The sequence below is a fragment of the Dromiciops gliroides genome, chromosome 4 (assembly GCF_019393635.1).
Source record: "Dromiciops gliroides isolate mDroGli1 chromosome 4, mDroGli1.pri, whole genome shotgun sequence".
Taxonomy (NCBI): Eukaryota; Metazoa; Chordata; class Mammalia; order Microbiotheria; family Microbiotheriidae; genus Dromiciops; species Dromiciops gliroides.
The window spans coordinates 94223848-94238375 of NC_057864.1; the positions used below are offsets into that span (position 1 = coordinate 94223848).

A 14528-nucleotide genomic window follows, 5' to 3' on the forward strand; every position below is an offset into this window, starting at 1 on the left:
AGCTATGATCATACAACCAACACATATCAGAGGTAGAACTTGAACCCAGGGCTTCCTGAGTCCAAGGTCAGCCCATGATGCCATGATGCTATGCTGCTCTCTCTCTCTCTCTCTCTCTCTCTCTCTTTCTCTCTCTTTTCTCTTCCAATCCCAACAGCATTTATTAGGAATGCAAGGCTCACCTATTTTAAAAGCACAAGCGGGGTCAGCTAGGTGGCACAGTGGATAAAGCACTGACCTTGGATTCAGGAGGACCTGAGTTCAAATCCAGCCTCAGATACTTGACACTAGCTGTGTGACCCTGGGAAAGTCACCTAACCCTCATTGTTCTGCAAAATAATAATAATAATTTTTGAAAAAAGGAATGCAAAAAAGATTATCTACCTCCCTATCTACCATTTATCTACTACTCATCTGGAAATCTTAGTACAAGAATGAGGTATGGAATACAACCAGAAATTGGCCACGTCATTGAAAAACCAGAGACCTCTCACTGGGCATTGAAAAAGCTCATGTGGATTTAAAAGGTAGGTACTCTCATAACGAGTCTGATAGTTGCTTAGGTAGTCCTGTGGTGAGATTCCTGCACAGCTGTCCTGAGTTTCAGTCTTTCTTATAGGAGATAGCTTTGGAATGATTAGGTTTCAAGGGTAGAGGCAACACAAGTCAGTGATCTTTGACTTGCTGTTCTGGGACATTGTGGTGCTAAGTTCTTATAGTCTTTCTGGAGTCTGTGACATCATCTGACTGTTCTTTTCAAACATGGCATTGGATCAATTTGTTGACCAAATTTGCGCCAAGCTTGTGGCTGTAGTTTTTGAATGCTTATAAGCCCAGCAAAAGCAGTAGCAACAGCAGGAGGAGGACATACAAGATCCACATTGAATATTGCAAACTCCAAAGTTTAGTCTGTCTACTTAGTCAATAGCATGCTAAGAATCAGTTTTTAGACATTTACAATATTAAGCTTGGGGTGGTGGTAGAGGAAGACATGACAACAATATTTAAGTAATCAAAGGATTATCAGGTGAAAGAGGTTTTGCTTAGTTGCTGAAGGCAGAGGTAGGAGTAATGACTAGAAATTGCAAAGGGACAAATTTAGGCTTGATATCAAGACAACTTTCCTAAGAACCATCCCAAAGTGGAATATTCTGCCTTGAGAAGTGGTGCATTCCACTTCCCTGAAGATCTTTAAGCCAAGACTAGATGATCATTTGGCCCTTTTGCAGACTTCAACAACGTGCCTCACCTGCAGTCTCACTGTGGAGTTTCCCCTAGCACCTGGGACCTCTTTGCCCTAGAACATCCCTTTTCCATGCCAGCCACCTTTTCCCATTTGTGAGTTCCTCCCCTGTGCTTCTATTTTGAGGAGCGGCTGAGAGCAGTCATCCTTTATTCTCTAGACTTTGATATTATGACATGGCTGCCCTCTCTCTCTGCCTCTGTGGCCCCTTTATCCCATTGGAGAGTCCATCCCAGAAATTAGTTTGGTTTTTTTTTTTGGTGAGGCAATTGGGGTTAAGTGACTTGCCCAGGGTCACACAGCTAGTAAATTGTCAAGTGTCTGAGGCCTGATTTGAACTCAGGTCTTCCTAACTCTAGGGCCAGTGCTCTACCTTCTGTGCCACCTAGCTGCCCTGAAATTACATTTTGAAAAAGGGCCCAGGCCAGCCATTCTTTATTCTCAGAACCTTCTTTTCCTTCCTGAGCTTCCGAGTTTGAGGAATTGAACATCATGCCCCAAGTGAGTATCATCTCCCTCCCACATTCCAGCTTCTTAGACTCTTTTTCTCTATTGCTTTCCCTCATTAGAATATAAGCCGATTAAGGGCAGGGACTACCTTTCTGCTTGAATTTATATCCCCAGACCTAGTTTAGTAAAGTTCCTAGCACATAGGAAGTGCATGTTTTCTTTTGTCTTTTGAGGATTCTTTTTTGACAATGGGTTGGACTGAAGTCCCTTTCGATTTTGAAGTTCTGTGATCCAGCCAACTATAAATTCTGTAAATGTGCTATCCTTGTCCAGCAAATGTGTGCCAGAGAAAGGCTACTAGATTGTTGGGTGTGAGTACTGAAACCATGTCAAGGGTAAATGCTACTCAGAGTATCCTCAGTTGAGGAAGAGGAGTAGAAGAGCTTCAATGAGGGGCTTCAGGTATTATCAAGACCCCTTAAATTCAATGCTCTCTAAATTTGTTATCCTGAGACAAACCCCTACTCAATCCATTTGAGTTTGAGCTTTATTCATGAGGTTTTCAAAGATAATTCAAAGATAACATCAAAGGCAATTCAAAGAAAATTAAATTTCAAGAATTTAAATCTAATAGGAAATGGTCAGCATCCATGATGCCTATTAATCTAAAATATAATGAAAATATTTCTAGTCACACATAAGAAATTAAAAGGTAAAACAAAATACCCCAGGCTCAAAAACATCATCAGCAGAAGACAAAATGGGTTCCTGCAGGTGAAAAAAAAGAAAAGAAAAGAAAAAGAAACTGCCAGGTTGTCTTTTCTACTAAGCAGTCATATTTTCTCCTTATCTGGATAGTATCTGTTCACGACCTTAAATTGTTCAGGCAGTCTAAGTGGGATTCTTACAAAGAAAAAGTACAACTGAGTCTGACTGGAATGATAAAGGTGAAGTCAAACATTCTAGGAGGGTGAGCTTTGCCCTTTTAAGCCTGCTTAGATCATCACCTTTGAGCATTAGGGCTGTCATCAGAAATTAAATCCTTTCTTAACAGAGAAAGGAGACCCTGACCTACTGTGAGTCATTCTAGTGAGAAATTATTTAGCAGAACAGAGCTATAATGTAAAGCCAGGAGAATGAATCCAGTCCAGCCAACAAAAAACTCTGCACCAGGTTTGAAAAATTGCCCAAACCTTCAGTAGTAAGATCCTAACAAGCGCAACTGCCTTTTGAATCAAAGTCTGTACGTTTTCAGGGAACAGGCTCTGGAGGGGCAGGGGTAGAGAGGGCACCAAGTGGCTGATTTCCCAGTCTGTGAGGGGAAGAGGGCACTGTCAGGATCAGCTCAGACGCTAGACCGCACTGGCAACTCCTCGGAGGATGTCCTCTATAACCGACTATGGCTCTTTCAAGAATTAACTCTCTTCTCCTCTTCTACCTCAATCTGTTGCTGCTCCTCCATGTAAAAAGTAAGCTTGCTCCATTTATTGACATTCTGGTCCTTGCCGTGGCTAGGTGAACACTTTGTGCTTGCAGTCAGTAATGTGGGGAGGTGAAGGACAGGCTTGTATTTGAAAAGGAAGCCAAAAAGGATTTGGTCTGAGAGTTTTGCCATTTCATACAATTGGGAGCGCTCTGATCTTAGCACGTGCATGACAATTAAAGGATTGTATCCAAAAATGTTAGTGATATTGGGACATAAAGCATTTTGGTCTTTGATTTTGTGATTCACAGTATTTATTTAGCTATGCAAATGATCATAGATAGAAAAGGCTTCTGGAAATGAGGCTGGATGGTCAGTGAGAGAGAGCCATACGCAAATAATCTATAATTACTTGCATTTTCCCAATGATAGATTCTGCATGCTAAAACCTATTTGCTCAAAAGCAAAATATTTTGGATGACGTTTCCTTTAATTCCCTATTACCTGATTTTCTCCCCAGCTACTTCTAATGAACTTTGAAAAAACCAAATTCAATTGCCAAAATCAAGGTAATATTCTCCGTGCTCCTGATTGACTAAATGATCATTTGCATTCATAAAGGCTTCCCTAATGACACAATTGGGCTCTCATTTTCATCATTTGCGATTTGGGTTCTGGAAGCTAAAGGACTCACTCATTTCAACAAACTTCAAAAATAAGCAAAGAAAATGTTTTGGTCAGCCTTGTGTTTCCCCGGATAATTGTCAGGTGCATGCCTTTAAGTAAAATTGGAGGAGGCCAAGTGGCCTCAGCTGTGAGTTTATGAAAGCCAGGCGCTGCTGAACATGTTGAAAATGAAGAGAGGCAGAGTGTGTGTCTGTCAAAAGGGCCGTGTGATTTGTGTCTGTTGAATCTGAATATCAATAAGACAAAGCATAGAGCAGCTGCCATTGAAAAAGACTACTTGGCATTAGCGTACAATGTGGTATAATCTGGGTCACCTTCTGTTGCTGCATCAGTCAGATTGTTGCTTGTACAGTTTACAGAGGAACATAAATCAGAAATGAAACCCAAACATAGGCATGTATAAGAACCAACCCTGGGTGGGCTGGAAGGATGCAAACAAGCCAAACTTCAGACAGTAATCAGCATAAAAATCTTGGGCTCTAATATGTTTGAATCCTGATTTAAAAAATAAAAGCTACTTTGCTTTTGTAAAGTTATGATGTAATGGATTATGCCTTTCCCATCAAACTTGAAATGGACATCAAGCAACAGGAGGTAGAGGGAAGTACGCTAGCTGGAAGAGTAATAGAGAGCAAGGAGGGAGGTGACAAAATGAAAGGGCAAATGGGTATACAGTGTATTCATCAGCAAATAACATTTTCATTTTACAAAACAATATATCTATTTAATGATAAAGACTGCTATTTATTTAGACCTCTAAAACATGCAAAATATTTTACATACCTTATTATCTCATTTGATCTTTATAAGAACCCTTCAAGGTAGGCACTATAAATACCATCTTCACCATTATGCAGATGAGGAAGCTGAGAAACAGAGAAGTTATGTGACTTGCCCAAGGCAACTCAATGAGGAATTGTCAGAGATGGTCTTTGAACCCAAATCTTTCTGACTAAAGTCCAGCATGCTAATCCTTTTGCAAAGTCTGGTACACATGTATTGAACATCTAAGAGAATCCTACTCTTAAGATGAGTATTTAATATATAAAGCAAATATATTTTAGCACTTCCCTGGATCTGTGAACCTATCACTCAACACATGTAGGATTTAACTTTCTTTCTTGGTGCCTAGCACAGTCCTGAGCACATAGTCGTGGACATGTACTAAATAATTGGGATATGATAGGATGATTGAGTCTCCCTTGCAGAACTCCCTAGCATCTGTTGATAATGCTATTGACAGAAGGAATTTGCATTAGATTACATTTTTAAAGAGGTGGGTTTACATATATGTGGACATAGTGTGAATCTTTTACTGCCCAGGGTTTAAGTACAGTGCCTAGCACATTGTAGAACAATGACTGCTCTTTAACTTGACTTGACACAGTGTTGCTGTTATTCCTCTGATCAGAAACCTTCAATATCATCATGCTCATCATTGCCGTCATCATCACCAGCATTTATGTAGAGGTTTACCTATATTAAACTCATTGCCAACTGAATGAAATCCAAACTTTCAAGTATGGCCTTCTAAACCCCTCCATAATCTGGTCCGAATCTACCTTTTTAGCCTTTTCAATCACCACACCCCCTATCAAACCATATTTTCCAATTATTCTACACTTCTTGCCACTCCCTGAATGCAAATTGAGCTTTTGTAACTCTTCAGTTTTTCCCCTGTCTGAAATGCCCTTTATCCCCTGGCAAAATCCTACCTTTCCTTCCAGGAACAACTCAAATATCACCTCAGATACAATTTCTCACTCTATTATTCCAAGTGAAAAATGATTGTTTCATTCAATTCAGCAAACATTAAGCATCTATTATGAACAAGAGAGTTCTAGAAGAATTTGTGCAATTCATATAGCACTTGTAACATTTAATTTACAATATATTTTAAAACCCTTATTTCTGCATGCATTATCTCCCCTATTTGATTGTACTAAATACGATCATGTATTATGCAGAGTGCCTAGTAAAGTGTCTTGCACATATAGTGTTTAATGTATTTTGTTGACTGAATGAATGGGTGAATCTGTCTAAAAAATACTTAATTGCAAAATGAGAACATAACCCAGAACAATTTCATGTCATCTTATTTTGTAAGTGTTCAGATGCATTTAATCAAATACAACCTTTTCACAATATTCATATTATTATTAAACACATTACTTAGTCTTATGTGTGTGTCAATTAAATTATGAATTCCTTGAAGACAGAGATCCTGTCTTATAATTCTTACATCTTCCACAACATCCAAAATAGTGCTAAGCATATAGAAAGCCTCTGACGAATATTTCACAGAAGCACAGAGTTGGAAGGGACCTTGGAGGCTTGGAGGTTATCTCAGCCACCCCTTACCCAGAAATCATTTTCTCTCCAAGATCCCCAATATTTAATCATCCAGACCCTTCTCATAAAGCTCCAATGAGAGAGGAAATGTTGACCCACTGAGACAACCCATTGCACTTTGAGATAACTTCAGTTGTTCATTACTTTGAGTCTAAATCTGATGCTCTCCAACTTCATTCCACTCTTCTCTTGGCTTTGCTTGTGACTCTGAATTTTTCCACTGTTCTCTGCCAAACTTTTCATTCTGGAAGATACTTCTACCCCAGTGGTCCTCCTCTCCTCTGATTGGTGGGTTCCTCCAGAAACCTCAATTTTGAGGAAATGGTCAAGCCAGTTGTGCTCCCTCCTTCCCTACTCTCTCACACATTTTTCTCTCCTCCACCATCCCCCCTCCATTTGAGCTTCCTTTTATGTTTTGAGTTGTCTTTCCCATTAGATTTTAAACTCATTGAGGGCAGGAATTGTCTTCCTTTTTGTTGATATTGGTAATCCTAGCAGAACCTGGGACATAACAAGTACTTAATGGATGGAAGAAGATAGAAAATAGAGTAAATATCATGGGGAAGGAAGAGGATGGAGGGAAACATTTAACAATAGTAAGTGTGAAAACATTTTTTAAGCAGAGGCAAGAGTAATGTAAAATGATGATGAGGAGGAGGATGAGGATTGATGGACTGATGATGATTGGAGGAAGATAAAGATTGGTGATGAGGATTGATGGATGATGATTGATGGTACTTACTTTGCTGAGCTATTGTGAAGAAAATTCTTTGTCCAAGGTACTATATACATGTTATCTATTATTGTTGTTGCAATAATCAACCTCATAGATTTATTGTAAGGAAATCTCTCTTTAAAGTACTATATAAATGTATAAAAAATGATGAGCAGGATGCTATCAGAAAGACCTGGAAGGACCTGCATGAGCTGATGCAAAGTGAACTGTATTGCATACAAAATAATAACAATATTGTGAGATGATCTGCTGTGAATGACTTGGTTATTTTCAGCAATGCAATGATCCAAGGCAACTCTGAAGGTCTTATGAAAAATGCAATCCATCTACAGAGATAGAACTGATGGTATATGAATACAGATTGAAGCATATTTTTTTTGTTCCTTTATCTAAAGTTTTGTTTTTGTCTGTTTTCTTTCACAACCTGGCTATGTGGAAATGTTTTGTATGACTACTCATGTATAGCTTATATTGAATTGCTTGAATTCTGGCGGGGGGGATTGGGGAGGGAGGGAGGAAGAGAATTTGGAACACAGGTTGTTTTTTTTAAATTGATATCAAAATTTGTATTTACATGTAATTTTTGAAAATAAAATTCTAAATACAAAAAATAGATGCTTGTTGATTACAGCTCTTTGCTTCAAAGTTATATCCTCTGAGACTAAGAAGATTAGATCTACTGGGGACTCTTCTATATGAGAGTCCTTCAAATATTTAGATAGCTAGTATGTTTCTATTTTTCTCTTCTTTAAGCCAAACATCCCATGGTACCTTTAACTGATCTTAATATGGTCTAGTTGCTAGTATTTCATCATCTTTAATATTCATTTGGATATGCTTCAATTTGTCAATATCCTTCAGAAAATTGTTTCTCAAAACTGATTGCAGTACTACAGATAATAATGTGAGTTAGGTAGAGTACAGTGGGACCATTTTTTTGGACACTGTTCCTCTACTAATGCATATTATGCAGTATAGGTTTATGTTAACTCCATTGGCTGCCAAGTCACACTGTTGACTCATATTGAGCTTGCAAGGCTGCTGTGATTCTCAAATATTTTTCAAACTATTGTCTGGTCACACCTGCCTTTGTTTATTGTATTGTTATTTACTAATTGAATTTTCAGATTCTTGCTTATGCATTTTAGAATATAAGCTTCCTCAGTTTTGGAGAAAAGAACTTTACTAATTTTCTAGCTTATTGTGGAAATACAGCAACTGTGGCTATGCCAACAGGAGAATGCTCAGTGACAAGTGACTTCTGCTTTCCCTTCCCAGACCACATTCTCAGATCCCAAGGACTTTAAGAGCAAAGCAATCCAGTGTTGGTACCCTGGATTCTGGATCTAGGAATAAGTAGCCATTTCTCTTCACTTTAAGTAAAACTCATTTTGGTATAAGTACAACATTCCTTGATGATTTTTTCCCACATAAATGTGTATGTGTGTGTTCCTATAAATGCATGCATATATATATATATATATAGTCAAATATTATAGTGGGAAAAGTCATGAATTTGCAGTAATAAGACAGTTCAACTCTTGACTCTTATAAGCTGTGTGACTCTGAACAAACTACTTAACCTCTCTCAGCCTCATTTTTTATTGTTTATATGATGAGTTGGTTAGACCTTAAATCTAGACTTTCTTAACTTTGAGAAAGCTTGATAAGCTGGGTGGTCTTTTTAAATTTACATTTTGATAACTGTATTCAATACAATTGGTTCCCTTTATAATCATATGCATTTCATTTTATGCATTTAAAAACATTATTTTGAGAGAGAATTCATGATACCAAAAGTTTAAGAACCTCTGGACTATATTATTTTCAAAGTCTTTTTCAGCTATAAATCCTGTAAATCCTATATTATCAACCCAAAATTTTACCCAACTAGAAAATCCTCAAAAATAACTTATTTTTCATAACAAAGGTAGAAAACATCTCTAGTACATTGAGAATAAGAAGAGAAAGTTAGACTAGACTTTGAATATCAAGGTATCTTAGAAGTCCATGCTGTAGTTTTGATTACTACATGGCATTATTGTATCAGTCAATTTCATCAACAAGCACTTATTAACATCTACTATATGCCAGGCATTATTGTAGGCACTGGAGTTAGAGAGACAAAAATCACTTACTGCCCTCCAGGAGCTTTATACAATTGGGGGAGACAAAAGGAACATCCATAATTATATACAAAATAAATACAGGGTAATTTTTGAGAGAGCAAAATGCTAGTAGTTTGGAAGGATTAAGAAAGGTTTGACCCTTTGAGCTCTGATGGAAATCATGAGTTCCTTTTGGTACCTTGGCATCTAAATTCCCTTAAGTAGGGTCTTTCCTATTCTAAATTCTTATCTATAGAAAATAGTATTATAGGAAAGTTCTGCTGTAGTTCTCATTATATAAGCAGTGAAGTTGATGATGAAAAGGTCAGAAAACAAAGTTTAAGTGAAGAAAATGAACGTATGTGAAAAGAAAAGAAATGGAATCAACTTTGGAAGGATGCAAAGTATTGTCCTTTTCAATTGTGAACCATTTGATTACCAAAAGGGACAGATTTTTTTGGCATGAAAAACTATTAAAGTCTACATATAAGGAAACATGTTTGTTGTTGTTAAAATGTGAGGTCAGATAGAGAATTATAAGGACCAGATAGAGAACTACTCTAAGATGAATGGAGTGGAGAGGGCAGAAAAATGAGGCTAGAGGGAATTGTGCTACCTTGGCTCATTTGGATGTAAATATTTTCAGGTTTTGAGTAGTTAAAACTGAAAAAGTAGTACATGGTAATAGTTAGCATTTATATTGCCCTTCAAGATTTGTGAAGCACTTTACATATTTTATCTCAGTTGATCCTTACAAGACCTTTGCAACATAGGTGCTACTGTTAGCCCCATTTTACAGAAGAGAAACTGATCCTAAGAGAGGCTGTGATTTGCCTATGATGACACAGCTAGTAAATGACTAGAGTAGGATTCAAACTTAGTCTTCCTAATTCCAAACCCAGTGTTCTGTCCACTACTCCACCCCATCACCCTCAAAATAACAGTTTGGAGACAGTGGGAGGATTAAATAAATAAGAATTTTTGTCTTCCTTACTCCCAGAAAGTTGGATTTCATGAGCTCATAAGGGAAAGATGAGTCACTGACCATAAGGAGACTCTGATTTGTGTTATCAAAGGCAGTGAAGAAGCCAGCAGGAGAAAAACAGACAAGGCAGCAGGAGAGGTGTTAAGAAGAAGGTAGCAGGAGCAGTCAGCTGATAGGAAGACAGCAGGGATTGACTTGGAGCCTGCTGTTTGGAAGAGAAGCCCTGCTTTATGGATTGACTGAAGAAAAGGTTGGGAACAGGAGTTTTGTGAGGCTCAAAAGAAATAATAGATATAAAGTAATTAGCAAATGTTAAAGCACTATATAAATGCTGATTATTTTTGTTAACAACTTCCAGTCAGTAGGTTGCCAATCTGGGGATTATATCATTCACCAGGCCTTCTACTGTACTCTAGCAATATTTATTGAGCAATACAGAGATACATTGGTAAATGTTTAAGAACTGGGCTTTCTGGAAAAAATGTACATCCATATTTAAGTATAATATGCATTATTTACACAAGTCTAGATAATCAGCAAAATGATAAATAAAGCCCTGATTTGTAGCATTGCTGATTTTTGAGGTATAAATATTTATATTGAAAATTTAACAATTGATTTTAGCAAACCAGTTAGAGCTGGTTCCAGCACACACCTGCCTGGGAGCTTGCTGTTTGGAAGAGAGTTGAACTCTGCTGCAGTTGTATCATTGCTCTTTAGTACCATTTACAATTTGAAAGAGGTTAAAAACTAAAAAAAATGAGGTAAAAACTAAAAAAGAGTCCACCGAATTTCTCTTTGCTTTCCCCAAGGTTTGAGAAAGCAAAAGGAGGAGAAGAAAGATTTTTTTTTTAATTTTTTGGTGGGGCAATGAGGGTTAAGTGACTTGCCCAAGGTCCCACAGCTACTAAGTGTCAAGTGTCTGAGGTTGGATTTGAACTCAGGTCCTCCTAAATCCAGGGCAGGTGCTTTATCCACAGCACCACCTAGCTGCCCCCAACTTCAAGTTATTTTTGATGCAACTATAGACATGAAATTGGTTAAATAATTCATCCTGTTGAAACAAGAATTTACTAGGCTTGTCTGAATTTCCCAGAAAGCCAATCTAAGCAGTTTTGGAGTTCTCTGACTTAACAGAACTACTTGTCACTATAATAGTAAAACACCATATTGACACCATTTTAGGGGTGATTGGAAGTTTAAAAAAAACTTGTCACTATCTAATTTGTTTGAGAATAGAAGTGGACTGGTTTTGCCTAGCAGTAGAGTAGTGAGGACCAGAATAGGAGTAGGCAGCAGAGAAGAGGTTTCACGTCATGCGGATTGTTCCTGAAGGGACCATGGACTTCAATGACTAAAGGCTATGGTTGTAAAGTGCCTTGAACAAATAGGTTTTCCTTACTCATGTGCCTTGATGTTAGGTTTCTATAACTGTGTGCCCACTTTCCACCCTAGCCACTGTATTGGTAAGAAAGTATGATCCAGGTTTGTTGTATGGTGTGGGTTTGTTTTTGTATTGTTACTGCTTTTGCTTTATCTTGAAAGATGGTAATGCGACAGTTATGCTTCATTTGCTGTACTGAATCTATATCTAAACAACAACCTGATGCGTGGTCAACAGCTTTTGCTTGGATACCTCTAGTGAAGAGGAACTCTCTGCCTTCCAAGGTAGCCCATTCCACTTTTGCATAGCTCAAATTACTAGGAAGTTTCCCCCATATCAAGTTTAAATATGCCTCCTCACAATTTTTGCAAGTTGCTCCAAGTTTTTCCTTGAATTCTATTGCTACACATTGGCTGGTATTTCACATGATAGCCTTCAAATAATTTAAGGCAGTCATCATATCCTCCCTAAGTATTCTCTAAGCATTTCTTCCAGTTAAGATATTTGATAATATACATGTTCCCTCCTATATTCCCTTATCCTCCATTTTCTGACTCTCTCTTTGATGATGATACATCCCCCAAATGACCTCGAAATTATCTAAAGCTTCTCTCATCAAGGGAATTTACTATTCACCAGCCTTAGTCCTTGCCAAGTGATTTCTGGGAGGACAAAACTGACTACAACTGGATGACAGTCCCCTTCCCTTCAGGCCTTATGTAGCCCCACATATATGCTGGCAGGGGACGGGGTGCTGATTAAGTGCATTAGGGATTAAAGATTAATCTTCTCTTCAGTTAATTCATCAAGTTATTACCTCATTAGACATATTTATTATATATATATATATATATATTTTTTTTTTTAGTGAGGCAATTGGGGTTAAGTGACTTGCCCAGGGTCACACAGCTAGTAAGTGTTAAGTGTTTGAGGCTGGATTTGAACTCAGGTACTCCTGACTCCAGGGCTGGTGCTCTATCCACTGTGACACCTAGCTGCCCCCCTCATTAGACTTTTGGTGTCTTGTCCTGTGGAAGCAGCTGCATTTTCTCTCTACCTTTTTTGTGTATATTATTATGTTTGGGAGTTTTGAGAGTTTGTGAGGGCTGGAGAGAATCTCTAGTCCTCCATCTTGGTCACATGACCCAGAAGTATCTTCTCTAGGCTTTCAAACATATCTAGCAGATCATCATATGGACTGATTTCAAGGTCCTTCACCATCTTGGTTGGTTAGACACTCCAGTTTATTCATGTCTTTTGTAGAATAGTATGCCTAGAACTGAGTACAACAGTCCAGCTAGAATCTGATGAGAGTCGAGTTCAGCAAGACTATCATCTCCTTGGTGATGTGATCAAGAAAATGGAGAACTAGGCAGTTTTTCAAATCCTTGTTAAGTATCAAAAGTCCCTAAACTAAGAATTTTAGGAGAGGCATTGCCTCTCACGATGAAACCTAAAATCAAATTGGCTTTATTGGGTGCAATATCAGACTACTCACTCATGTTAAACATTCATTCTACTAACCCCCACCTCCCCCCCTGAAAATATTAAGATGGTCTGCTATTGGGACACCCCTTTCACATCTTTTACTTGCTAAATTGAAGTCTAGAATTTATGAAATTTTATTTTATGAGATTCAGCCTGTCTGAATCTGTCATGATAAAATACTAATACCTAGTCTCTAAGATGAAATCAAACTATCAATCCAAAGATTCCCATAGACTCTTTAGAAACCTCCACTTTTAAAAGTTATTGATAATCATAACCTATAACAAATGCTATTCCCTGGTGGTGGCCCTTCCAAATACTAACCAAATTTGTCTCTTAGATCAGATGGGATGAAGTACCTAACAGGAAAAACTCCTTCTTCTCTTTGCAATAATGGAACAGTTTAAATAAAGGGGATTTTTTTTGTTTGTTTTGTTGTTGCGGGGCAATGGGGGTTAAGTGACTCGCCCAGGGTCACACAGCTAGTAAGTGACAAGTGTCTGAGGCCGGATTTGAACTCAGGTACTCCTGAATCCAGGGCCGGTGCTTTAACCACTGCGCCATCTAGCTGCCTCCTTAAATAAAGTTTTTTTTGAAAGGGGATCTGCTTGTTCAGTCATTCTGATATGTAAACAGAATAAAAGAATGCAAGGTAACTTTAATTATTATAGTTTAATTGTCATGCTCATGAAATGCATGAGTTTGCATCAGAAAAGGTTGGTGACCATCATTAAGGAGCAATCATCTCTCCCTTATTTAAATTCTTCATATGTAAAAACTTGTAAATGTTTAGTATTTCCTCAGTAGATGAAAGTATCCTTGCTTCAATATGTTGTTCAGCGCCTACATAATTATTGCTGTGAGGAAAAAGAAAAAAAGTCCTTTGCTTCTTTATAAATAAAATAATTATCTCATCAGTCAGCAGCAGCAGTCTACGTTTTGCTAAGGTTACCTGCTGGTCCCTTGGCTATAGAGTAGAAATAATGTCTATTTTTCTTTTACCTAATCCAAAGCAGGTTATTCTGAAGAGCAGGCATTGTTGTTGTTATTATTTTTATTTCTCACTGGTAAAAAAACTATTCAGATGAATCCCAGAACTGATCACTAATGGTTTTTACCAAACCTTGCTGCCCTATGTGCACAAAACCAGTTTCTATAGATCCAGGAGATGTAGGAGGGGAACAGAAAATCAGCAATTCTCAGTCTGACTCACTGTTTCATCATTGATTTCTAAGGAAATCTCCCTGGGCCCAAGCTTCTCATTCTATAAAATAAAGATGATGAGACTTGGCACATAGCTTCCAGGCAGTGTTGCTGTGAGAATAGAAGTCCTTTCTGTTTGTAAAAAATATAGGAGTAGAGATGATGAGGTAAGAGAGGTTACCAGGACAGAGCATCATCCTAAGGGCTCTCTTCATCTCTCTATTTTCATATGGAGTTGAACATATTTGCACGTTGTTCAGTGTTATAGCTACAGGAGAAAATGCCCTGGAACTCTGAGCTAACATAGGTAATTTTTGTTGTTTTTGTTTTTGTTGTTGTTGTTTTTTGTTTTGTTTTTTTGGTGAGGCACTTGGGGTTAAGTAACTTGCCCAGGGTCACACAGCTAGTAAGTGTTAAGTGTCTGAGGCCGGATTTGAACTCAGGTACCCTGACTCCAGGGCCAGTGCTC

General features: G+C 38.0%; 1 protein-coding gene across 1 annotated transcript in view; it reads left to right on the top strand.

Annotated features, from left to right (window-relative positions):
* Positions 1–2887: 2887 nt before the first annotated feature.
* CRB1 (crumbs cell polarity complex component 1) overlaps positions 2888–14528 on the top strand; it is a 312251-nt gene continuing 300610 nt past the window's right edge. Inside the window, exon 1 of the mRNA XM_044003104.1 lies at positions 2888–3162. Coding sequence (XP_043859039.1) covers positions 3093–3162 — 70 coding nt within the window. The 5' untranslated portion in view covers positions 2888–3092. The remainder of the gene's footprint in view (positions 3163–14528) is intronic.